Source organism: Coregonus clupeaformis, chromosome 34 (genome assembly GCF_020615455.1).
Source record: "Coregonus clupeaformis isolate EN_2021a chromosome 34, ASM2061545v1, whole genome shotgun sequence".
NCBI classification, from domain to species: Eukaryota; Metazoa; Chordata; class Actinopteri; order Salmoniformes; family Salmonidae; genus Coregonus; species Coregonus clupeaformis.
Window position 1 is genome coordinate 30,548,335 of NC_059225.1, and position 27,615 is coordinate 30,575,949.

Genomic DNA, 27,615 nt, shown 5'->3' on the forward strand with positions numbered 1-27,615 from the left:
GACATTTCATGACATTCCTCATGTACTACAAGAACAAACTGCAGTTGGAAAATTTGGAAAGAGACGCCAGACTTGTTTTTGTTTTTATTTAATACGGTTACATTTTTTTGTTGCACTGTAAGTACGTTAACCATTTCTGTTTGTCTTTTATTGTCTTCAAAGTTAATGGTTTGGAGTGAAGCTCTGTTCAGTTTGTGGAGAGAAAAAGGTTGCAGGAGAAGTGTGAACCTTTGACCACATACCGGTGCATGTGTATGCTAATAGGTTTAGCTGCACTGAGCAGTGATCCTTCATGTAATGACATGTAATGACTTGACATTGGTATTGTGTGTCTCTGTGCTCTAGTATGGGCTGAATCAGGATTTGACTACTAACTTTACGTACTGTTTTCTGTTGGACAGTTTGTTATGCTTTCCTTATCTGTGGCCTGTGTTCAGTGTGTGTGTGTTTGGTTGTGGAGACATTTCACAGGGATGAAGGCCATTTTAAACTCAGGGTTTAGGTTTAGGGTTAGGGTTAGGTTTAGGGTTAGGGAAAATAGGATTTTAAATGGCAATCAATTGTTTGGTCCCCACAAGGATAGTAAAACAAACGTGTGTGTGTGTTTGTATGTGCGTGGCGGTGGTGACTCTAAGGCCATGCTGGTGTGTGTGTTTATAGTCAGCACAAACACAGAGGTCTAAGTGGCATGAATTATCCACTTAGTACACTGTCTCCTAGCAGCAGTGTCATGCAGAAGAGAGACACACTGAAAGACAAATACAGTAGTTGTCCCAGATCCTATAATCATTAACTAGTTTGCCCGCCAAAGTGTGTGTGTGTGTGTGACTGTGTTGTGATAAATGACTCATATCTTTGCACCTGTGGAGATATGAGAGTGTGTATCTAATCTGAGGAGATGAGGATGGTTATAGTATCGATAGCTCATGTCATTTATTTAAAGGCCAGAATCAATATAGAATGGATGCTTCCCTAGATTACAACAATCTACTATAGTTGATGTTGAATATCCCGTATTCACCCACTGACAACATGGATATGGTATATAGGCCTATGACTTGCTCCAGAGGGCTATAACTCGCTCCCACTTACATCCCAGACACATGCAGTGTGTCATTCAAGCACCTAGCCTACTCACTCAGTGAGACATGGTTTGCTTCCCAAATGGCATCCTATTCGCTATACAGTGCACTACTTTTGACCAGAGCCATAAATAGGGAATAGGGTGATATTTAGGACACAGGTCCGTGAGATATGGGCCTGGGAGTGTGAAATGAGTGGAGTGAAATCATGCGTGAGATGTGTGGGTGTGTTAGCTTTAGCATTAGGAGGCTAGCGCTGGACTTACTTTGTGCCCCATGTGGCAGCAGGAATGTTAATACAGGAACCGAACAAAACGGACTGACAAATGTATCTTATCTACACCTCTCTCTCTCTTTCTTTCTCTCTCTCTCTCTTCCTCCCCCCCCCTACCTATGAGGTTACTGTTGAATCACTCCCTAAAGATATCCTCTTCTCTCTTTCTCCTACCTCAGGGCATGTCTTTCTTTTAGGGCTGGGACAATGGAGTGATGTGTTGCTTCATGTGGTAAAGGACCTGTGAGGCTTAGGCCCTCATTGCGGAGCGCTGGGGAACAATAGGGGCCGTCTAGCCCTCTAGGCAGGCCTAATGAGAAACCATTCACTTTTAAAACCCACACCCAAACTCTCAGAGTCATCCTAGGATTATCTCACTCTGCTCAGTTCTCCTCAGTTGTCCACCATGTTAGTGTATCTGTCATACATGTTATCTTAGTGTACCTGTAACACTAATATAATATAGTACATACAGCATTGCCTAAATTGTATACTTTGGTGTGTACGATATCTGACATGACACATGATCATATTCTGTTTGTTGATTATAGGACCGCTAAACTGAAGTAGTAGCTTATGTTTTAGACATTGGTAAATGAAAAGTATGTCACTATGTACTGTCCCTGTATCTTTTGTACTGTACACATTTCCCGCTCTAGTTGAAATTGTATTACAGCATGCAGTAAGTCTCAGTCTCAGTCTGTCAGTGATTGATAGAGCAGATGACGGCTCTGGCTCATAATGCAGGAATGCAGGTAACTAGGGTTTCTATTTCAACTTGGTACATGCTGCATGGGGGGGAAAGTGGGTTATGTGGGTTGAAGTCTCTCACCAAGCAGCTGTCAGATAAATGTACAGTTGTCAGTTGTAAACACAGTCTATATCAGGTAGCATAGGGGCCACAAGACAAGCCTGAAGCATAGTTAAGTTTTGTTGTTGTAATTGTTTCACAGTAGGGAATATGCTGTTATGTGGATATTGCTGTTTTGGCTACATGGCGCTACTAGACTAAATACAATATCTCTGACTTAGACTCATTGTGAAAATATTTGTAGTCTGCTTCACACATAATATACTCACATCAACATACACCTAATGGTTGACACACAAAGAACTGTTCTCAAAGCGCTTTTGTGAGTCACCTGAAGGAATCCCAGAAGCCTTCATGTCAGTCTGCACCACTCACCCACAAAGGTCAAGGGTCGCAAGGAGGTTTCTGCTCCCCAGATGCCTGACCTCTTAGCCCCCCTCACAGACACAATGGCTCTGTGTGGAGGAGTGTGTGGAGTGGAGTGAGGTTTGGAGAGAAAGGTAACATGTTCCACTATGAAAGCCTTCACTGTTCACACAGTCACACACAGTAACCTGAAACACTGTTGCGTTTACGATTGACAGTTATGGGGCCTCATTTCTAAACCGTGTGTATGTACAAAATATACCGCAAAAGTTGGCATTTATAAAAATCTAACTTGACGTGAGAATGTGCTCACCTCCACGCAAACTGTAGACCATGCTTACGTATGGTTGAAATATAGTATTGCAAGCTGGCAAGTAAGTATTTTGTGCAAACGGGGGAAATGATGAAAAACTTGTTCTTAACAAACGAAAAACAGGAAAATATATTAACAAGACTGCAACCATTTGCCATTAGTGAGAAGAGCAAAAATCAGTGTTTTATTTTTAGAATCTAAAATAATTAGACATAGCAATCTTTTTCCTATTTTATTTTCATAACCATTGCAGAATATATTCCTCATCTTTTCTGGCCGTGATGGGTTCATATTCCCCGAAGGAGCCATACAACAAATTACCATGCACATCTCTCATTTAATTGGACCTAGTAGTCTAGTAAATAGATAGGCTATATGTATTTCAAGTTTTGCAATATCATTGGCAGCGCGGTTTATAATACCGTTGAATTTAACAGCTGATCTTTTACATTGAAGTGGACCTATGTATCAAGTTTAAAGTTTCACGTTTTTATTGTCATGTGCACTAGTACAGTGAAATGCCTTTCTTGCTTGCTCTTTCCCAACAAAGCAGTACTGAATATCAGTAGAACCATAAAAAATGTATAAGAAAGTAAAGTAGAACAAAACACATGTGAAATAGAACTTTAACTACTGGTTGGGGGATAAAGTCGATTTAAAACATTGTTGATTTCAAACGTTCTGCTGACAGGTCCACGACAATTTGCCAATTGTTTTCTCGTTCAGAAACTGCCACAGTCCTTTTCCAGATACAGCATAAATTACACCTAAAGATTAAAACATTCTGTCAACACAATAAACAGACCGGTAGCTTATGTAAAATATTTGACAGTATGGGTAGGCTACAGTATTGCTGGGCGATAGGAGTACGACATCGTTGCCTATTTAATCTCAGAGCCTATACCAAGACAGGACATATAAACCCAATAATCTATTGATAAACTAAATATTGATCAGCAGTTCGTCTTTTGCATGCCATGTCCTAATGCCAATAGTTCCAAATTATACATAAAAGGTGAATGGAGGCGTTTTCCAGGTGGAGTTTTAATGCACGTTCACGCTCTGAGAGTTTTACAGGTCTGATTTATACCAGGAAACATGCGTATGTATGGCATGATCAAAGTTGATGAATCTCAATATTTTTGTACCTGCACAGACTCTTCAGAAATGGCGCACGCAGACATTTTGTGTGAAATTTAAGCAACAGTTATAAATGAGGCCCCTGATGTCTAGGTTCACACCAGATAGGCCCTACTTAATCACATATTCCAGTTAGGCTTCAGTAGAGCCTGTAATTGACATATTACAGTGCTTTACAGTGCTGTTTATGAGACTAGGGTAATTTCATATGTGTGAACTTTTCATTTTGTGCCTCTTTGTCATCACATTACAGTGTCCCATATAGCAAGTATTGAGCAGAAACTAAAGAAAAGCTGTATTAGTTAGCATTGAGGCAGAAACAGTAGCTACGCCATGACTTATCCTGCAGGCTCAATGCTAAATACTAGCTAACATGCTTCCTGTTATAGTAACACAGTAGCAGTTCACTGTTTTTCTCTTAGTGAGTTTGTCTAACATGAGACTGTTTGTGCTTATTGTTTGGTAAGCGTGCATGTTTGTTTCAGCTTTGAATTTGTTAACTAGCTAGCTAACTAGCATTTAGCTGTGTGCCTGTGCTGTAGCCACAGTGTACACAGTAGAAGGTAAACAGCCACCAGCAGTCTGCTTGTCTCCATGGAGACGCTATCACAAAGGACTCCAGCTGGTGGCATGGTATGTAAGCGCGAGCAGACGGAGCTCTGACTGCGTCGCGAGGAGGGAGGGAGGGAGGGTGGGAGGAAGCTCTGGAGGCCCACCTATCACTCCTCTCTCCCCCTCTGTCCTCACCCCCTCACCCCTCTCTCTTTCGGCTGTCTGGACCTCTTCTGTAGTTCCTCCCCCAAGCGCCATGCAGCTGCACTCAGCTGTCAGTGTTCCACCCCCCCTTTCCTGTCTTTGTGTTTGCATGGCGGTGGTGCTGGTGCTATGTCCTTGTTCCCCACGCGGGGGAGCTCAACACTGTTAGCTTAATAGCCCAGCGTTAGCATACCCCTCTTTAACGCAGCCTCAGACACTTGTGTGAGAGGTGGTTAGTTCTCTGCTTCTGTTACCCCTCATAGCAATCCACTGTGCAGGTGTTTGAAAAATCAAAAGTTCCTAAGGACACAATACACACACTCAGAAAGTGGTTATAGTCCTCTAATGGGAAAGTGTGATCAATGGAGCCAGAGATACTCTTGTGTTTTACTTTTTTCTCAGGGCATGAAGAAGTGAATGGAGGCTTTTTTGTGAAGGGGTGTGTGAGGGTGGTGCGTGTGTGTGTGTGGGGTGTGTTTCTTTGATAGTATCTAGCTCGGGGGGGAGGGGATTCACCCCTGGAGAACAGCTATTCACACAAGCTTGTCGGCATGGGGTTTTGAAGCGTTTGTCAAAGAGGGATTTGGGCAAGTGCCAAGAAGAGTTTTGTCATTCATAAACTCCTCTACCCTCTTCTTTGGAATGACAATACACACAGCAGGTTTCACCTCAAGAAAGGAGTGGAAATAAAATGTAAACCCAAGCACCACTTTAATTAAGAAAGTGTGTTATTCCAAGTCTATCTTACACAACAGAAGACCTTAACTTGATTCTGAATTAGATGCAAATCTAAGATCAAATTGAAATTAAATCCTAGTTTTAAAGAGTAAGATATTTAATAAGAAAGAAAGAAAGAAAGAAAGAAAGAAAGAAAGAAAGAAAGAAAGAAAGAAAGAAAGAAAGAAAGAAAGAAAGAAAGAAAGAAAGAAAGAAATAAGTTTTCCACATCCATTCCCTTCTAATTGAGCTTTGGTAATCAATGTCACATTCCTCCCTCGCTGTTCCTTCAGACAAACACTGCGTCCTTGAGACTATCTATCTGGTGTGTGTGTGTGTGTGCTATTTCACTGTCACGGCTGGCTTAAACATCAAACTACTCAAACTCCTCCATCTCTGTGGAAACTTGCCAATAGTCTTATCATTGCGTTTGTTCTGTAATTTCCCCCCCATATCAGTGTAATGGCATTGTGTCATATGGACAGCCAAATTGGACTGGGATTCTTTGATGTGGAATATTTCTGAGGTTTTGTTGTGTTATGCAAGGGATCAAGTGGCGGGATGCTCAGATCTGGAAGAAGTTGGTTTAGTCCTTGTGAGGGATGCATGAAGTTTACTGTGATCATGAAGTTGCTAAGCACATAACAATTCACACATGCACACACGCACAGAAACACACACACACACACTGCTGCGCAGGTCACCGCTGACAACAGATTCAGATGGATGACAAGCATATCAGTCCCAGGCCAGGAAGTCTGCAGTGTGCCTTGATGTGGTCATGAGAGGTTGAACTGTTTGGCTGCACTGTGTCAACAACCATGTGTGTGTGTGTGTGTGTGTGTGTGTGTGTGTGTGTGTGTGTGTGTGTGTGTGTGTGTGTGTGTGTGTGTGTGTGTGTGTGTGTGAATCCTCTGAACTTCTGCTCCCTGTTCGGCTGGTAGGGCCAAGACCTTAGCCTCTCTCTCTATCTGTGTCAGTCAGTGTATGTGTCTCAAATGGCACCCTATTCCCTATATAGTACACTACATTTGACCAGAACCCCAATAGCTGGTCCTATGGGCCCTAGTCAAAAGTGGTGCACTGTAAAGGGAATAGGATGCCATTTGTGATGCAGCCAGCGTGTGGGTGTTTGAGAGAGTGTGTTTGTGGTTTCATACTCCGTAGATTGCCTAATGGTCTGTACTCAGTGACCTTTGGCGAGATCAGCAGTGTGTGTCAATCATAGTCCCCCATGCAGACATCTGCAAAGCATCAGAACACTGGGGCCCATGTTTAGCTCATGTTTAGGATGCTTTCTCACAGGGTGGCCTGAAGTCACTTCATAATCTATTTTCTTTTATCATGATGATATTAAAGAAGTGATTATAATTTTTAAAGTGTGGGTGCTTATAGTTAGTTGCATAGCACATTATACGTGTGCTATAAGGCATTATAAAGGACGTTAAAAAGCATTATACATGCTTCATAGAAAGTGTTACCAAAAATCAATTGCTACACTGTTACAGCTTTAACTGGATGGCACAAAAAAACAAATGTATTTGTCTTGAACAACAACTGGCTAACAACTGGTAATATAGTCTTCGGCAACTCTTCCTGTTAGCTACAATGATCTAATCTCAATACAATATTTTCTATGTAAGCCTCCCTCTCCGAACTTGTCAAAACTTGACCATACAGACTCTTGGTTGCCTTGGAGGATTCAGTCATTCAATCGTGGTCTTGACAGGAGGCTTTAAGGCAGCCAGCCAGCCAGGCAGGCAGCTCTCTCACCTCCACAGTGGTAAGGCTTTGTAGCTGTCAAGAGAGATGGGAGGGCCCATATAAGCCTCTGATCTAATGCTTTTTGACACGGCACTCACACACACACACACACACACACACACACACACACACAAACACACACACTCCGTGCTCCGCACTCAGGGTGTGGCAGACAATGTGCCACGGTATGCACCTGCCACCGTACCCTTTAGGATGTTTGTCTTTTTCAGGGATTAAAGGGATTCAGGAAATTAACTCACTGTCCGAGTTTCTGGGACAGGAGTCAACAGTAGTCAGCCAGTGACCTAATTCTGATGGGGACATGGAGGGAAGAGGGAAATCAAAGGCATAATGTTGTATGTTGTTCTGTTCTGTTTTGTTGTGTTATGTTCTGTGTTTGGTGCTTTGGAAAGGTTGCTTTGTGTCTGATGGTGTGCGTCCTAAATGGAACCCTATCCCCTATATACATGTAGTGTGCTACTTTTGACCAGGTGCACTATTTGGACTAGGGCCTGGTTGAAAGTATTGCACTTTATAGGGAATGTGATGCCATCTGATGTGCTCTGCGTGGACTCCCTGCACACCAGGGCTTTCTTACCTGCCAACCTGTCGGTGTAATCAGAGATGGCATTCACTGACAGAGAGCGAGAGAGCGATAGAGAGAGATAGAGAATTGATGTATATGTTAGTGTGAGTGAATTTGTGGATCTTGTTTGTTTGAGCATTGATCTTTGCGTTAGGGCTTGTTTGCTGTGACATCCTACCTGATTACACAGTATACCCTTGTTCATATACTCTCTCTCTGTCTTAACCATATACACACACACACTGCTATACAGTTGATCTGTTATGATTACGTAAAGGAGGCCAGGCAATAGAGGAGATCTGGATAGCAGCTTTCAGCCACACTAGACTAGATCAGTAGGTCAAGCGAAGTGACCAACGGACAAATCCTTTTAGTAGGTTAGCTAAGCTTTGTTAAAGATGCTCTTAATTCATTTAAACTCTGACAGCAAACCTAGCTAATCCCCCTGTGAACTACATTTTGGTCGTTTTCTCCATCATTTCATGTAGTTTTTCTAACCAGTTTTTCCACTTCCTGTCCCCCTCTGCAGTGTCGTCATGCATCACCACATACAAGAAGACACCTCCGCCGGTGCCGCCGCGCACCGCCCCATCCAAACCTGTCATCTCCATCACGGCCCAAAGCAGCACAGAATCGGCCCAGGACGCATATATGGATGGGGGGTCGGGTGTCCGGACCCACATCAGCACATCTCAGCCCCGCCTGTCCAACTCCACTGAGAGCATCGACAGTATGAAGGTATATCATATAATAACGTTTATCGTATATTATGAAAATATTATACGTCTTAACGGTATAGGTACAATCTGTTTTGAATTTGTCAGTGTCATTTTGTGCTTATGATGATATCAGTGTTTTTATATTAACCCCAAAAAGATATGCAGTTGAAGTCTGAAGTTTACATACACCTTAGCCAAATACATTTAAACTCAGTTTTTCACAATTCCTGACATTTAATCCTAGTAAAAATTCCCTGTTTTAGGTCAGTTAGGATCACCACTTTATTTTAAGAATGTGAAATGTCAGAATAATAGTAGAGAGTGATTTATTTCAGCTTTTATTTCTTTCATCACATTCCCAGTGGGTCAGAAGTTTACATACACTCAATTAGTATTTGGTAGCATTGCCTTTAAATTGTTTAACTTGGGTCAAACGTTTCGGGTAGCCTTCCACAAGCTTCCCACAATAAGTTGGGTGTCACGCCCTGGCTCGGGGGACTCTTAAATGTTGAGCCAGGGTGTGGAATTTCTGTTACATTTTCTATGTTTTCGTTCTAGATCGTTTAGATCTATTTTGGCCAGGTGGTTCCCAATCAGAGGCAGCTGTAGCTCATTGTCTCTGATTGGGGACCATACTTAGGCAGCCTGTTTTCACTAGTTTATTGTGGGATCTTGCTCCGTAGGGTTTTGTGTATAACCTAGGACTTCACGTATCGTTTGGTTTATTGTTTTGGTTCGTGTGTGTACACAATAAAGAATGTACGCTTATCACGCTGCGCCTTGGTCCGCTTCATCTGTCGACGATCGTGACAGAAGATCCCACCACCAGAGGACCAAGCAGCGTGCCCAGGAGGAGAAGTTGGCGATGTCCCAGGTGGGTGAATGGTGGTCTTGGGAGGACATATTCGCGGGCAGAGGGCCATGGGCAAAAGTAAATGACCAGGCAGTAGAGGAGAAACGGCGCCAACCGTGCCGACGACGGACACGCGAGAGGCAACCCCAAGTATTTTTTTGGGGGGGCACACGGCGTGGACGACGGGGCTGCTGGAGGCAGCTACAGGGCGAATCGGCGGACTAGGAGAGGAGGCCACAAGGTTACGGGGGCTATTGGTCACGAGGGAGAAGGAGAGTGTAGAGGCACGGCGAGAGGAACTGGTTAGGCAGCAGAGGGAGCGGAGGTTTATGAGGAAACCCAGTCCCGCTCCTCGCAAGTGGTGTGTGTCACCAGTCCGGTCCGGCCCGTTCCTGATTCCCGCACAAGGCCAGTGGTGTGTGTTCCCAGTCCGGCCCGACCTGTTCCTGTCCCCCGCACCAAGCCTGTGGTGCGCGTCGTCAGCCCGGTCCGGCCCGTTCCTGCTCCCCGCACCAAGCCAGTGGTGCGCGTCGTCAGCCCGGTCCGGCCTGTTCCTGCTCCCGCACCAAAGCCTGTGGTGCGCGTCGCCAGCCCGGTCCGGCCTGTTCCTGTCCCTCGCACCAAGCCAGTGGTGCACGTCGCCAGCCCGGTCCGGCCCGTTCCTGCTCCCCGCACCAAGCCAGTGGTGCGGCGTCGCCAGCCCGGTCCGGCCCGTTCCTGCTCCCCGCACCAAGCCAGTGGTGCGCGTCGCCAGCCCGGTCCGGCCCGTTCCTGCTCCCCGCACCAAGCCAGTGGTGCGCGTTGTCAGCCCGGTCCGGCCCGTTCCTGCTCCCCGCACCAAGCCAGTGGTGCGCGTCGTCAGTCCGGCACGGTCCGTGCCTGTTCCACCGGTGCCTGGTCCGGCACCGGTCAGCTGCTCCACACCGGAGCCAGAGCAATCCGCTCCACCGGTGTCCAGTCCAGCTCCGGCCAGCGGGGCCAGACCAGACCAGGGGCGCTACGGGGGGGTATACAGAGAGTGGTGGTCCCACCCGGCCCCTACCCCGTTGTGTTGGTGTGGCGCGGTCGCAGTCCGCGCCTTTGGGGGGGGTACTGTCACGCCCTGGCTCGGGGGACTCTTAAATGTTGAGCCAGGGTGTGGAATTTCTGTTACATTTTCTATGTTTTTGTTCTGGATCGTTTAGATCTATGTTGGCCAGGGTGGTTCCCAATCAGAGGCAGCCTGTTTTCACTAGTTTATTGTGGGATCTTGTTCCGTAGGGTTTTGTGTATAACCTAGGACTTCACGTATCATTTGGTTTATTGTTTTGGTTTGTGTGTGTACACAATAAAGAATGTACACTTATCATGCTGCGCCTTGGTCCGCTTCATCTGTCGACGATCGTGACATTGGGTGAATTTTGTCCCATTCCTCCTGACAGAGCTGGTTTAAATGAGTCAGGTTTGTAGGCCTCCTTGCTTGCACACACTTTTTAAGTTCTGCCCATACATTTTCTATAGGATTGAAGTCAGGGCTTTATGATGGCCACTCCAATACCTTGACTTTGTTGTCCTTTAGCCATTTGGCCACAACTTTGGAAGTATGCTTGGGGTCATTGTCCAAGCTTTAACTTCCTGACTAATGTCTTGAGATGTTGCTTCGAAATCCACATAATTTTCCTTCCTCATGATGCCATCTATTTTGTGAAGTGCACCAGTCCCTCCTGCAGCAAAGCACCCCCACAGCATGATGCTGCCACCCCCGTGCTTCACGGTAGGGATGGTGTTCTTTGGCTTGCAAGCGTTCCCCTTTTTCCTCCAAACATAACGAAGGTCAGTATGGCCAAACAGTTCTATTTTTGTTTCATCAGACCAGAGGACATTTCTCCAAAAGGTACGATCTTTGTCCCCATGTGCCATTGCAAACCGTAGTCTGGCTTTTTTATGGCGGCTTTGGAGCAGTGGCTTCTTCCTTGCTGAGCGGCCTTTCAGGTTATGTCGATATAGGACTTGTTTTACTGTGGATATAGATACTTTTGTACCTGTTTCCTCCAGCATCTTCACAAGGTCCTTTGCTTTTGTTCTGGGATTGATTTGCACTTTTCACACCAAAGTACGTTCATCTCTAGGAGACAGAACGCGTCTCCTTCCTGAGCGGTATTATGGCTGCGTGGTCCCATGGTGTTTATACTTGCGTACTATTGTTTGTACAGATGAACGTGGTACCTTCAGGCATTTGGAAATTGAACCAGACTTGTGGAGATCTACAAAAAACAATTCTGAGGTCTTGGCTGATTTCTTTTGATTTTCCCATGATGTCAAGCAAAGAGGCACTGAGTTTGAAAGTAGGCCTTGAAATACATCCACAGATACACCTCCAATTGACTCAAATGATGTCAATTAGCCTATCAGAAGCTTCTAAAGCCATGACATAATTTTCTGGAATTTTTCAAGCTGTTTAAAGGCACTGTGAACTTAGTGTATGTAAACTTCTGGAATTGTGATACAGTGAGTTATAAGTGAAATAATCTGTCTGGAAACAATTGTTGGAAAAATTACTTGTGTCATGCACAAAGTAGATGGCCTAACCGACTTGCCAAAACTATAATTTGTTAACAAGAAATGTGTGGAGTGGTTGTAAAACGAGTTTTAATGACTCCAACCTAAGTGTATGTAAACTTCCGACTTCAACTGTATAATAAGAATTTATATTGTATTGTTATTATAATGAAGGCCCTGACGGCAGCTATTGAGGCAGCCAATGCCCAGGTCCACGGCCCAGCCAGCCAGCACGTCACCAACAGCACCATCACCATCACCGCCACCGCCACCACCACTGCTTCCAGCGACAGCAAGAGGGACGCGCTCCGGAAGTGCCTCTCCATAGGGATACAGGTGCAGATACGTCCACTGTGTTGACAACACATTGACCACATGCTGACCACACATGGCCATATTGGAATGTGATCATACATAGATAAATCATAGAGTGATGGAGTAAAAATATCAGCCATAAACTGTCAATCTTATCAGAGAAAAATCATGACTCTTTGGCATTCCCTGTCGACCTATCCTGTGGTCTATTCTTAACTGACCAATCTCGGTTAACCCAGAACTAAAATCTGGTGTAATTTGGTCAGATGTTACCATTTATGTTTATGTAGTCTAGATTATTAATTGACTTACCTGTATAAATAATGTTTAAATAAAAATTGAATCTGTTTTCTGTTGCAGGTGGATGGACCAGAGGAGGTTGGGGGGACAGAGGAGCACTCCAAGTTCCAGTCAGTGGGCATCCAGGTGGAAGAGGAGAGATGGTGAGTAGAGAGAGACAGAGAAAGAGAGAGAGGATGTTAACAATTTTCTGTCATTCATGTTAGTGTTTTTCTTGTATCCTGTTGTAGTCCGCTGGTGTCTCTGCTTGCTGACTGTCTACTCATAATGCTTCCAGTTGGCACCTCTCTTTCTAACACTCCCCCATCTGGCCTGAGAGCTGTATGTATATACGTGTGTGCCTTGGAGTTGGGCCCAGTGACTGTATGTTACCGGGTCACTCATCCCACCCCCCACATCACCCCACAACAGCTGTCCCCAGCTCGGAGGTTTGGGCATCAGAGCCCCTCAACCAGGGGGCCCATGCGTGCAGTGACAGCTGGGGGACTAGAGGACGTGTAGCAGGGGATGAATAAGGGAAAGGGGAGAGGGAGAGTGGGCAGTTAGTTGACAGCCATCTGTTGCACCAGTCATTGTGATGTAGCCAAGCCACTTTGGGAGGGGGTGCGGGGGGGATTTCTGTCAATGTTCTGTTATTTTCAGTACATGGTCAACCCCCCTTCTCCCCTTCCCCCAACTCTCCCCTTTGCCTGCACTACACGTAACAGTTCTTATAGCTTCCCTACCTCCCCTATATCTCCCCCTAAAGCCTTCCGCATGCTTCGGTTCGGGTGGCGCCTAGCCGAACACGGCTAAGCGAACCGAACGAGTGTGCTCGCATTCTCCCTTAAAAGTCCATCGCTTGAAAAACGAGAAACAAGAGGCAATAGTACTATTGCCGAACTATTTTGGATGGGAAGCATGTGGATGCCTTAAGAGTCTCTTTACTCCTATAGGGCCGGCATATAGCATGCCAATTGGCCACCTCATTGGACAACTGCCCTGACTGACTTACAAGGAGCATTTGCATGGGCCGGAAGTCATGGGAACATTCCTGGTTCCTGGAGTTGTATAAAAATATGTCACGCAGCAGGCAGTTATGTGTCAGTGTGTCTGCCTGCGTAACTCCCATCCACTCCGCACAGTAACCCCTCTGTTAGTCAGAGCTGAAGGGAGATTTCCAATTTAGAAACTGCACTGGATGCAGTAATCTGATTTCATAATGTAAACAGAACATGGTCAGGAATCAAAGAGCCCAGTCTCAACCTACCAAGGTCATGTCCAGGACTGCATTTTCAGAGTCAGACGCAGGAATCTGGGTTGCATCCCAAATGGCACCCTATTCCCTATATGCACTACTTTTGACCAGAGCCCTATGGCTAGGCCAATGGGCCCTGGTCAAATGTAGTGCACTACATAGGGAATAGGGTGCCATTTGGGATGCAGGATATCTGGACTGGTTTTTCCTCAAAGAGCTTTCCTCAGCTGCCTAGCCAAGCATTGAAAAGGAGGCACACCTCCAAGCAGCCAAGGCAAACATTAACTCCTGTAGACACTTCCACTGATCCAGTGGCACTGGGGTTTAATGCCACACATGTGCCTTCCCTTGGTGTATGTTTAAGTGTGTGTTTTTGGCTGTGCATGTTTCATTTTGTGTGTCAAATAAAATAAAATTGTATTGTATTGGTCACATACACGTGTTTAGCAGATGTTATTGTGGGTGTAGCGAAATGCTTGTGCTTCTAGCTCCGACAGTGCAGTAATATCTAACAAGTAATATCTAACAATTTCACAACATATACCCAATACACACAAATCTAAGTAAGGAATTAATTAAGAATATATACATATATGGACGAGCGATGTCAGAGCGGCATGGACTAAGTTACAGTAGAATAGTATAGAATACAGTATATACATATGAGATGAGTAATGCAAGATATGTAAACATTATTAAAGTAACTAAGATACCATAGAATAGAATAGTGTAGTATGAAAAAAAAGAAGAAAAAAAATCTGTAAAATGACTAAAATAATAAATAAATACAGTATACACATATGAGATGAGTAATGCAAGATATATAAACATTATTCAAGTGGCTAGTGTTCCATTTCCTAAAGTGTTTATGTGTGTGTGTTCTGTGTTTGTGTGCGCGTGTTATTGTGCATCTTTCTGTCTGTGTGCGTGCGTGTGTGTGTGTGTGTGTGTGTGTGTGTGTGTGTGTGTGTGTGTGTGTGTGTGTATGTGTGAATGTCCCAGCAAGGCAGGGTTGATCCTGGGAGGTCTAGGTCTGCCCCTATGCACTAGATTCCCAGACGGTGAGAGTGCATTTCTCCTGTGGCCCTGCCCCACTCACAATAAATCTGTGTGTGTGCACGTGTGTGTATGGGGTCATAACCTTACCTCAGTGTTTGAACTGGGCTTAAGCTTGCCAAACTGAGAGGGAGTGGAGGAGAGCTATAAAAGATAAGAACACTACAAACAACCTGGCTGCCTTTTAAAGACATCTGTCAGCTGCCTGCTAAGACAAGTTTACGTTGTCTAATGTAGGTTATTATCAATAATCTCACTCTATGATTATATCATTAACATATACTGTACGTACCGAAAATTTTCCTTAAATATAATTCTGTAATAACATAATATTATACGTTTAGACAATGTTCAGGTTCCATAACGGTACAAGTGTACCTAGTTTCATGCTTTTATGATAAAGTGAATGATTTGTTTTACATACCGCCTGGACTACAAATCTACCAATTTCAATCTAATTTATAATCCTAATTTCAACAACAAATATTCTACAAAGGTGTGCCAACTTATGTCATGGGCCCATACATTCCATATGGTAAACTCATTCCAAGATGGCGGCATATGGGGTAGGTGGAGGTTGGATTTTGTTTCCACAGCTGGCTTTGCAGTAACTGGTAACATGGAATGTGGGTATGTGTATGGTCTATGGTGGTCCCAAACCATACGGTCCTCAATCCACATTGACCGTCTTGAAAAGTCAGTCCGAGACGATCAGACCTACTGCTTTATGGTCATGTTAAGGAGGACAAAGGGACAGAGACACGGTCTGCAACCCTAATGGCTCCCTGTTCCCTTCCAGGGCCCAAAAGTAGTGCACTGTAAAGAGGATAGGGTGCCATTTGGAATATACCCATAACATGGAAGATCTATTAAGATGCCTTGTACCCCTAGTCCTACATTCTTAGAAAAAAAGGTGCTAAATAGAACCATATAGGGTTCTTTGATTTAGGGGAACCCTTTTTGGTGCTAGGTAGAACCCTTTGCAGAGGGTTCGACCTAGAACCCTCTATGAAGGCTTCTACCAATAACCCTTTTATCTTTGGAGGGTTCTTCCTCGAATCCTCTATTATGAATGCTTCCACCATCCTTGTTAGCCTTTCAAATGAAATTCTTTATGACAATACATTACATATAGCATAAGGCCTTTCTTTGAGGGCCTAGTTATACCGTAACACAGTGGTGTTAGGAAACTCCTGGTTTACAGGCCACATCAGTCCTGCAAGTCACATTATGCTGGTTTGCAAAGTGATGTGTAATTCCTATTGGAATCCAGCCAGAGTTAGGATATACAACAAGTGGAATTGTTTTTCACCCGCAACCAGCATTCAGAATTACTGCCAGGGTTAGGAACATTGTGCAGAGACTACCTAAACCATCTAAACTGAAACAAACTTTTCAGTAACGGGTGCAATACATCCAATTACTAATAGATTGGATTTCTTTTGAAAACGGTATGTTATTTATCTTTGTGTAGCATAAAAATGTATCAACCAATCAATGTATATGTAATAACCCTGATATTAAAACAAACCATTCTTACCCTGCAATAGAGCATGCTGGGAAATAAGATATATGGTTATATGTAGAACCCTTATCGCCTTCCAAAGAACCCTTCTTTCCTTCCAAAGAATCATAAAACAACCAAAAATGGTTCTTAGGATGTTAAAGGTTCTTGCAAAGAACCCTTTTCTTCAAATCAAAACGGTTCTGGGTAGAACCCTATCCCTCCGCAAAGAACCCGTTTGGTACCCCCTTTATTCTAAAAGTGTAGTGATAACTCTTACTGATGGGTTTTAGCTTTTAGAATTTTAGCTATTAGTGTCATTTTAGACTGAGGCTTTGAGGTCGCTTTCCGTAATTGTGTTAATTTGGCTTATCCATGTTTAGAGGGGTGGTATGCGCACATCCATAAAAAAACTTTCCCCAGGTGCTGGATCCAAGTGGATAACGTAGAACAAAAAGTACATCCCCACACTGCTCCCAAAGTGTTTAATAAGACTGGGACTACGTTTTGACCCAAACTGGGATTCAGCTTATCCAGACTTAGCCTGAACATGCTAAGAGAAGAAAACGATATCTTACAATTAAGGAATTCTACTGTAGCCACAATCCAGACTGACAAAGTCATCCAGTCTTGGAGCAGCTTTTCCCCCAGTTGGAGAGCGGAGCAGAGCAGGCCTCCCTTAACCACTGAAGTGATTTACAAGGCCCTGTGAAGGACTCCACCTGACTGCACTGTAACAAGAACCTTTTTTTGCTTTTGTCTTTTTATCTTCTCCCCCCTCTATTTCTCTCTCTGTCCCTGTCCCTCCCTCCCTCTCTTTCCCTACTCCACCCCCCACCCCATCTCTCTCTCTCTCCATTCTCTCCATCTTCCCTTCTCCCTCCTCTCTCTCTCTCCCTCCCCCTCTCTAACTCTCTCTCTCTCTCTCCCTCCCTCTCCCTCTCTATCAGTCAGTATGGGTTGTGTTTGGCCTTACCCCTCACTGCCCTGACACAGACAGGAAGTTGTTAGGACGGAGCTGCTATAAAGCGGGCTGAGATCATTATGACTGCACACCTGCTCAGAGGACAGCTACTCTTTAACTGCTGCGAGCACACACACGTACACACACACACACACACACATACACACACTTATCCAGGCACTGGTACACCTCCACTGTGAGTGTCTTTGATCTCTCCTGCTCCTCTCCCCCTCCTGTTCTCTGTTCACGGAAGAGGGGAGATGAATGGAGCAGAGGAGGAATAGATGAATGGTAAAGTGGAGGAGGAGGGACTGACCGGAAATGTGAGGCGATTTCTGGGTCTGTATGAGTGTCACCCTGTGGGCAGGTCATGTCAGTGTCTCCATGCTGTACTGTGTGTGTGTGTGTGTGTGTGTGTGTGTGTGTGTGTGTGTGTGTGTGTGTGTGTGTGTGTGTGTGTGTGTGTGTGTGTGTGTGAGACAGTGAGAGAGTGAGAGAGAGAATTTTCTGTCATTCATGTTAGTGTTTTGAAAATATGTTATTTCCATGCAAGTGTGTGACTTTGTGCTAGTGTGTTGGCACGTTGCTCTGAGAGACTTGGCAATGGGAGTCTTACAGGGGCACAAAGCCTCTCGAACCAATTCAAAAGCTGCACCCCCAGCTGTACAGTGGGGTCCTGAGGGTGTGTGTGCAGCAGGGCAGAGGGACTAACAAGACCACGCTCCATTGCCTCTGAATCAGCCAGGTGACCAAACGCCCCTATGACACCCCTCCCAAACACCCCACACCTGGCTGATCTGATCTGGGATCTGTGTTAATATACTATGCCTGCATGTCTTCTACTAGCCCCACATTCTCTAACATCTGACCTCAGATCTGTGGTTCTCTCTCCAGTTACCGCAGGATGACCAGGTCCAACAGTGTGACCACGGCGGTCCAGGCCGACCTAGACGACCCTGACTACTGTCCCGTCGATGCCCCAGAGATGGCGATGCGCCACTCGGCCACCATGCCCCGCCAGTACTCCCGGGACACCTCCACCGTCTCCATCCAGGGCTCGGGAAACCACTACCACGCCCTGACCATGGAGGAGTACGGCGAGGTAGGTTTCGACCCATCCATCCTGCCCCCACCGGACCCCTGGATGGATCAGGTGGAGGACCCCATGGAGGTGGTGGGGGGAAGGGGGTCGTTGTGTCCCAGGGACGGGCGCTGGTTCCTCAAGCTGCTGCAGGCCGAGATGGAGCGCATGGAGGGCTGGTGCAGACAGATGGAGCAGGAAGAGATGGAGAACGAGCTTCCGGACGAGAGTGAGTAGTGGCTACACAGATGTACATACAAAACAACATCAACTCGAGAATATTCCGCAGAATATGTGCAAACTGGTGCAGAACTGGGGTTGGGATTCAATAGAATCAGTAACACTTCTCTCCATTTGTGCTTTTTGGTGGTGTTGGTGCATGGTGTGTGTGAAGGTTGTATCAGTTGTTTTCCCTCCTTCCCGCTCTCTGTCTGTGTCCTCCAAATGCCCAAACAGACTTAGTAAAGGGAGTGAAATTGGCCGAGTTCCAAATGGCACCCTATTCCCAAGATAGTGCACTACATTTGACCAAGGCCTGATAGGGCTCTGTTCAAAAGTACCGCACTACATAGGGAATAGGGTGCCATTTGGGACGCAACCATAGTAATCATGGCAGTGGGCCACAGTACATTCTTGTTGCCTGCTATCTCCTCTGCCGACTTACAAGGCATAGTTATCAATAGGGAGCCAGCTGGGTCTGGCCATACATCTGTCCTGTACACTACCGGTCAAAGGTTTTAGAACACCTACTCATTCAAGGGTTTTTCTTTTTTTAAACTATTTCTACATTGTAGAATAATAGTGAAGACATCAAAACTATGAAATAACACATATGGAATCATGTAGTAACATTATTTATTTTTTTACAAATCAAAATATATTTTATATTTGAGATTCTTCAAACAGCCACCCTTTGCCTTGATGACAGCTTTGCACATTCTTGGCATTCTCTCAACCAGCTTTACCTGGAATGCTTTTCCAACAGTCTTGAAGGAGTTCCCACATATGCTGAGCACTTGTTGGCTGCTTTTCCTTCACTCTGCGGTCCGACTCATCCCAAACCATCTCAATTTGGTTGAGGTCGGGGGATTGTGGAGACCAGGTCATCTGATGCAGCACTCCATCACTCTCCTTCTTGGTAAAATAGCCCTTACACAGCCTGGAGGTGTGTTGGGTCATTGTCCTGTTTGAAAAACAAATGATAGTCACCCTAAGCCCAAACCAGATGGGATGGCGTATCGCTGCAGAATGCTGTGGTAGCCATGCTGGTTAAGTGTGCCTTGAATTCTAAATCCCTCCTCCATGCTTTACGGTGGGAAATACACATGCGGTGATCATCCGTTCACCCACAACGCGTCTCACAAAGACACGTGGTTGGAACCAAAAATCTCAAATTTGGACTCCAGACCAAAGGACTAATGTCCATTGCTCGTGTTTCTTGGCCCAAGCAAGTCTCTTCTTATTATTGGTGTCCTTTAGTAGTGGTTTCTTTGCATCAATTCGACAATGAAGACCTGATTCACACAGTCTCCTCTGAACAGTTCATGTTGAGATGTGTCTGTTACTTGAACTCTGTGAAGCATTTATTTGGGCTGCAATTTTTGAGGCTGGTAACTCTAATGAACTTATCCTATGCAGCAGAGGTAACTCTGGGTCTTCCATTCCTATGGCGGTCCTCATGAGATCCAGTTTCATCATAGCGCTTGATGGTTTTTGCGACTGCACTTCAAGAAACTCAAAGTTCTTGAAATGTTCCGTATTGACTGACCTTCATATCTTAAAGTAATGATGGACTGTTGTTTCTCTTTGCTTATTTGAGCTGTTCTTACCAAATAGGGCTATATTCTGTATACCCCCCTACCTTGTCACAACACAACTGATTGGCTCAAATGCATTAAGAAGGAAAGCAATTCCACAAATTAACTTTTAAGAAGGCACACCTGTTAATTGAAATGGATTCCAGGTGACTACCTCATGAAGCTGGTTGAGAGAATGCCAAGAGTGTGCAAAGCTGTCATCAAGGCAAAGGGTGGCTATTTGAAGAATCTCAAATATAAAATATATTTTGATTTGTTTAACACTTTGTTGGTTACTACATGATTCCATATGTGTTATTTCATTGTTTTAATGTCTTCACTATTATTCTACAATGTAGAAAATAGTAAAAATAAAGAAAAACCCTTTAATGAGTAGGTGTTCTAAAACTTTTGACCGGTAGTGTACAGTAAAATGGCCTCTCACAGCCACGCTTAATAGGGGTTTTCATTCTCAAACTCACTTAATGACCTCGTTCATGCCTGCTGCCAGCCCCATAGCTCCAGATTGACAGCCCTACACTGACACTGTCTGCATTCCAAATAACACCCTATTGCCCTACTTTTGACCAGGGGAAATAGGGTATAGGGTGCCATTTGGTGCGCATCCTCGGCATAGCCCAATGTGGTAGCCTTTGTACGGCTAGAGTACTACTCCTTAGATTTGTCCCTAGTGACTGTTGTCTTCCTTTAGCCTTTTACTGCAGTGGGCTAAATCAGGGTCACACAGAGTGTTTCTTGGTAGTCTTAAACAAATCTACTTTGAAACAAAAGTATACACCTCACACACATGGTTATGGGCTTAAAAAAAAAGAAAAACACCTTGTACCATGTCAGATATAGAGTTGAAATGTATTACATTTTGAGTTTGCATCCCAATATTATACTTTATATATACTGAACAAAAATATAAACACAACATGTAAAGTGTTGATAGCATGTTTCATGAGCTGAAATAAAATATCCTAGAAACGTTCCATACGCACAAAAAGCTTATTTCTCTCAAACCTTTTGCCAGAGAATGTAATATTCATTTTTCTACCATAAGCCGCCTCCAATGTTGTTTTAGAGAATTTGGCAGTACGTCCAACCGGCCTCACAACCGCAGACCATGTGTAACCACGCCAGCCAGGCACCCGGACAGCTGATGAAATTGTGGGTTTGCACAACCAAAGAATTTCTGCACAAACTGTCAAAAACTGTCTCAGGGAAGCTCATCTGTGTTCATCGTCCTCACCTGACTGCAGTTCGCCGATTTCAGTGGGCAAATTCTCACCTTCGATGGCCATTGGCACGCTGGAGAAGTGTGCTCTTCACGGATCAATCCCGGTTTCAACTGTACCGGGCAGATGGCTGTCAACGTTGTGAACAGAGTGCCCCATGGTGGCGGTGGGGTTAGGGTATGGGCAGGCATAAGCTACGGAGAACGAACACAATTGCATTTTATTGATGGCAATGTGAATGCAAAGAGATACCGTGACGAGATCCTGAGGCCCATTGTCGTGCCATTCAACTGCCGTCATCACCTCATGTTTCAGCATGATAATGCACGGCCCCATGTTGCAAGGATCTGTACACAATTCCTGGAAGTTGAAAATGTCCCAGTTCTTCCATGGCCTGCATACTCACCAGACATGTCACCCATTGAGCATGTTTGGGATGTTCTGGATCGACGTGTAAGACAGCGTGTTCCTTTTCCCGCCAATATCCAGCAACTTCGCACAGCCATTGAAGAGGAGTGGGACAACATTCCACAGGCCACAATCAACAGCCTGATCAACTCTATGCGAACGAGACGTCGCGCTGCATGAAGCAAGTTGTGGTCACACCAGATACTAACTTGTTTTCTGTGACCAACAGATACATATCTGTATTCCCAGTCATGTGAAATCCATAGATTAGAGCCTAATGAATTTATTTCAATTGACTGATTTCCTTAAATGAACTGTAACTCAGTAAAACCTTTTGAAATTGTTGCATGTTGCGTTTATATTTTTGTTCAGTGTACATCACAGAAGACTGAAATATATTTAAAAAACTGAAACACCGGATTAATGTTTATTAATGATGAAATTGCGGTCCTCTGTAGCTCAATTGGTAGAGCACGGCGCTTGTAACGCCAGGGTAGTGGGTTCGATCCCCGGGACCACCCATACGCAAAAATGTATGCACACATGACTGACTGTAAGTCGCTTTGGATAAAAGCGTCTGCTAAATGGCATATTATTTATATTATTTATTATGAAATTATGAAAAATATTAACATTCCACCCATGAGGCCATTAGAGAGCGGTTTGGTCATTTGACTGCAGGAAAGGGCTACGGCTAATGCATTATTTCTGATGGAGAGAACATTTACATTTACATTTTAGTCATTTAGCAGAGAACACAGCGTTATGTGAGGTGAACTTAGACAAGTCTGCTGGTCAGCCCTTGTGTAGTGATTCTGCAGTGAATTTTCTCTCTCTTACATGTAAGTCGAGGTTGTGTATTGAGACGGGGAGGCTGGTTCCGACATCCCCCCCACTCTCAAAGCATGGTGGGGGCGTTGTTTATTTGGTGTGCAGGATAAACACTCCTCCTCTCATCTAAACTCACAGTTTAGGTTCCCAGTTCCCACTCTCTACACATGTATAGCCTTGCACTCATCAAAGGCAAAGTCTGTGTGACTCCAAGGTGATTGAACTAAAGATTGATGTGTGCGTGTGTGCGTGTGTGTGTGGGTGACTTCCCACAGTCCTGGGGAAGATCCGCAGTGCAGTAGGCAGCGCCCAGCTGCTCATGTCTCAGAGGTTCCAGCAGTTTCGGGAGCTGTGTGAGGAGAATCAGGTATGTAATACACACTCACACATAATGAGATGATCTATACAAGTTTATAATTGACACTCAAATGAAACACCGCTATGGATGCAAATTCTAGCTGAATAGGATTCTAGTCTAGCACCACTCAAAGCATACTGACTTTGAAGTGTGGAGGGACAAGGTGAAATAGTCCCAGACTAGTATGTTGATGACATACTGATGGGGAAAGGAGAATGGTTCCAAAGCTGTCCTGACTGAGTGTGTGTGTGTGGGTCTGTGTGTGTCTGTGCGTGCACGTGGGTGCATGTGTATGTGTGTGTTTGTGTCTGTCAGAACCCCAATGCCCACCCCAGGCCCATCTCCCAGGATCTGGCTGGTTTCTGGGACATGCTGCAGCTGTCCATCGAGAACATCAGCCTAAAGTTTGATGAGCTGCACCAACTCAAAGCCAACAACTGGAGACCCCTGGACCCCCCCGTGATAAAGGTACTACTCAATGTAGTAGACCCTATAAGCAATCTATGGACAAGATGAGTCAGCAATCCGTTTTGTTTATCTGGCCACTGTCTCCAAATGTTAACTTTTTAGAATTTTTGTCCACCAATATGACATGTTGTAAATTGGGTGAACTACCCCTTTAAGTCTGAAAGTAATCCAATACAATGGAATGGTGTTTTTGGCCTGCATGCTTCTACATTCATTGTTGTTGAATATGGTTAATGTACACAGTTACTGTAGATTTCGGTTCAATGTAGCACGAGGTGTTGTAATGCATGTAAAATGATTGTTGTAATGTTGTGTGATAGCCTGTCTGACGTGACTGCCTGTCTGCTGTGTTTTTTTGTTTTTTTAGTTTTTTTGTTTTGTTGTTGACAGTGAGCTGGATTGTTGAGAAGTCACTCTGCCTGCCATGCATCGTGGGGCCTCGCTGACCTCGCTGGCCACTCTTACCCCATGCACACCCCACACCTACCACGCACTCTCACAAAATGGCCGCCACTGCCGTCACCACCCACATGAACAAATACTACAGTGTACTATAGAATACTACAGTGCTTACTATAGAAATCTGTAGTAAACTGTAGAATATTATACTACACACTGTAGTATCCCTTGATCATGTGTCGTACTTACTATAGAATGTTGTAGTATACTGTAGGATACTATAGTAAATACTACAGTATTATCCACACACACAAAAACACTGTAGTACATACTACAGTAATGTCTGCAAAAACACTACAGTCCGCGAAAACACAACACTTTTTTAAATATAGTAAATACTACAGTATTTAATTTGCATATACATTGCCCATTCCCCTCCCCTATATCGTAATTTATGCCACCCATAAGTGATAAACCTACATACCAAGTATAGACCATATATTGAATTCCCTACAAGTTATAGAAAAGAACAGAAGCTCTGAACTATCTGTTCAGACCCCAGTCCTACCTACCTAGAGGTTATGAGAATTTGCTCTATTAGTATTTCTCCAGTAGGTTTCCTGAAGGAGAAAGCTTCCACCTCTATATCAAAGATATTAGAACAAAAACACTACAGTAAATACTAAAGTATATACTTCTGTTTTCTTTTACTGCTGTATTTATACTATAGTTAACTGTAAATACTACAGTATACTACAGTAAAGTCTGCAAAAACAATACAGCGAACACTATGGTATTTATAGTATTTTTTGCATGTGGGCACCATCCATAACTTCACTCACGTAAACCCTGTTGCATGCTCTCACACCATGCAAACTCCAACAAACTGCTAATGTCATGACCTCTTTAACCCCCACACAATATGGCTGCCGTTGTGCCCCTGCTGCCAGAGGCACAGAGGATGGCCTCTAACTGTAGTTGTTTGTCCTCCCCCGTCCATCCAGGAGAGACGGTTCGCCCCTCCAGTGCCAAATAAGCCCCACAGGGGCCACCCTCCCCTGGCCAGGGACCGTTCTCTGGAGAGCTCCGAGAGACAGCGGCTAGAGGCTCGCAAACGCCTGCTGGCCGCCAAGCGGGCCCTCTCGGTCCGACAGAGCTCGGTCACCGAGAGTGCAGCAGACAGTATTGAGATCTACATCCCCGAGGCCCAGACCAGACTATGAGACACACACAGATAGAGACAGAGACCGCCCCCCCCCATACACACACATACAAACACAAACACCCACCTACAAAGGTGCACGCAAACTCCCACAAAGGCACACACACAGCACTGAATGGCGAGGGTGCTTGTAATATAATCACATCTTTATTTACTTCAACAAAAGAGTGGGGACGGTCACAGCAGAGCTGGTTGAGTGAGAATACTGTATATTTAGAAATGTTTAGCCTTCTCTCCATTTGATCCTCTCCATTGAACTTTCAGCTTTGATGTAGCTCCCCCCACTCCTTACTCCCAACGACGTTTCTTCTTGTGATGTCAACTCTTCTTACCGATATTCCACCAACCAAGTGACCTGTTGTCACCCAAACAACAGGTATACCAGTACCACAGCATTGATGCATAATGTATAATGTTTCTGATTCATTGGAACAGAAGGCAGGTTAGGGAGGGAGGGGTAGTGTACTAGTGGGTATAGACCGAGCACTGTCAGGGCACACCAGCTAATCCTGTTGGGTGTCAAACAGCCTGATACAGCGTCTGTGTCCCATATGACACCCTATTTCTTAAATAGTGCACTACTTTTGTGCACTACCTGGTCAAAAGTAGTGCACTACATAGAAAATAGGGTGTCATTTGAGACACAGCCAACCTCTCTACTCTGGTAACCGTGGGTGAGGCTGCTACTGTGACTCACAGCACAATGACAGCAGACAATAGGGAAACCCAGTCTCTCTACCCCTGTGGGATACTACTGTCACCGGGTTCATAACACACACACACAAGCACATGTGCACATACGCATGGACGTTCACTCATGCGTGTGTGCACACAGACACGTGCACCCGCACACACACCTGTTCTAAAGAGAGGTTTGAGGTAATTTACCTAAACCTCTTTGAGTTGTTAGGAGAGAACACCTGAGACATATCTAAGACCTTCTGGAGACATACAAGACATCGAGACATCTACAGTAGGTAGCAGCGACCATTGAAACTGTCCGTTTTAAATGTTTCAATTAGGATTCAATCCTAACTTCAATTGAAGTCACATTTTCACTTAGTCATGCATTGATGTCAATGGAAGACTAAGTAAAAATTTGACTTAAGTATAACTTAGGATTCGCCCCTTATTATTGAAATCCAGGAAACAGCAGCTCTATATAACTTGGCAATGAAATCACAAACAAAAGCATTTTAGTCAGTCACCATATTTTAAAAACAATGAAATACAAAGAAAAATGGTATACACTAATGGTTTGATACAATGATTTTAGTCCAACACCTATGAACACCTTGATTTTCTATTAGAGCAACATACATTTATCACATGCTGTTTAGTTATATTATTTAAAACCGCAAAGCTGAGAGACTTTGCGCAGTAGCTGAATCAACACAGTCGGAAGGTGTTCAACCTAGACAATAATAGCAATGTAAAATCCAAACCTTTTATAAAATGGGATTTGGGTGAGAGGTGTAGCGTAGGGATTCGTAGTATTTACCAATAATCAATACAGGTCTTTGTAGAGTAAAAAAAAAAAAAAAAAAAATACATTAAAAACTGTGTGTCGGACAATGACACTATTCTTCCTTTTCTCCAAATGCAGTCTTTCCAGTTGCAGGACCAGTGGTTTGATTCTGCTGTACTCTCCTATTTCTGAACTTTAGGGGTTATAGGTCACAGGGTGTCTGTCTACCCCCAGATGTGGTAGGATTCTAGGGTCGACAGCGCTAATCCTGCCTGGTAGTCAGGTATGGAGTTAGGTGAGCTCATAGCAAGCTCTCAGAGAGAGGTCAGTGCAGTGAAATCAGGGTCTGCCAGAATAGAAATTGTGATTGACATTTTAGCAGACGCTCTTATCCAGAGCAACTTACAGGATGATTTAGGGTTAGGTGCATTGCTCAAGGGCAGATCAACAGATTTTCCACTTAGTCGGCTCGGGGACTCGAACCAGCAACCTTTTGGTTACTGGCCCAACGCTCTTAACCGCTAGGTAACCTGCTGCCCCATTTAGTGTGTGAGTGTGCGTGCCAGTGTCTTTGAGTGCAGGTGTATGTGTGTATCTAATGTGTATGTGAGTATATGGGGTTTAAGTGCTTGTTTCTGAAGTGCTTCCTATTTTTCAAGGTCCAAACGGGCCTTTCTTTTCACTATGGAAGTGTCCCAAATGGCACCCTATTCCCTATATAATGCAATACTTTTGACAAGGGCCCATAGAGCTCAGGTCAAAAGTTGTGCACTATGTTGGGAATGGGGTACCATATGGGACGCAGCCTCTGATTAACGTAGCAGAATCGACATACTGTTAGTACATACCTAAACAGGCCCAGCCTATCATTTTCAACGGAGCGATATATGCCTGTACAAAGACGTTTTCTGAGGAACATATTACTGACTGCATTATACGCATGCTGATATGAGCTAATTGATGTGTTGTCATGTCATTCTTGTCAATTCTTACTTCTTCTGTTTATCATATTGTGCTGAGAATATAATTTGTCCTTAAGTTTTTAAAA

The 27,615-nt window shown here is 44.4% G+C and overlaps 1 protein-coding gene across 1 annotated transcript in view; it reads left to right on the forward strand.

The window, feature by feature from the left end:
- The window catches only part of LOC121549554 (disks large-associated protein 1-like), a 176,323-nt gene extending 149,313 nt beyond the window's left edge, over positions 1-27,010 (forward strand). Inside the window, exons 6-12 of the mRNA XM_041861352.2 lie at positions 8,339-8,547; positions 12,094-12,255; positions 12,595-12,677; positions 18,190-18,605; positions 22,928-23,019; positions 23,326-23,478; positions 24,882-27,010. Of these exons, the coding sequence (XP_041717286.1) occupies positions 8,339-8,547; positions 12,094-12,255; positions 12,595-12,677; positions 18,190-18,605; positions 22,928-23,019; positions 23,326-23,478; positions 24,882-25,100 (1,334 nt within the window). The 3' untranslated portion in view covers positions 25,101-27,010. The remainder of the gene's footprint in view (positions 1-8,338; positions 8,548-12,093; positions 12,256-12,594; positions 12,678-18,189; positions 18,606-22,927; positions 23,020-23,325; positions 23,479-24,881) is intronic.
- Positions 27,011-27,615: the final 605 nt, after the last annotated feature.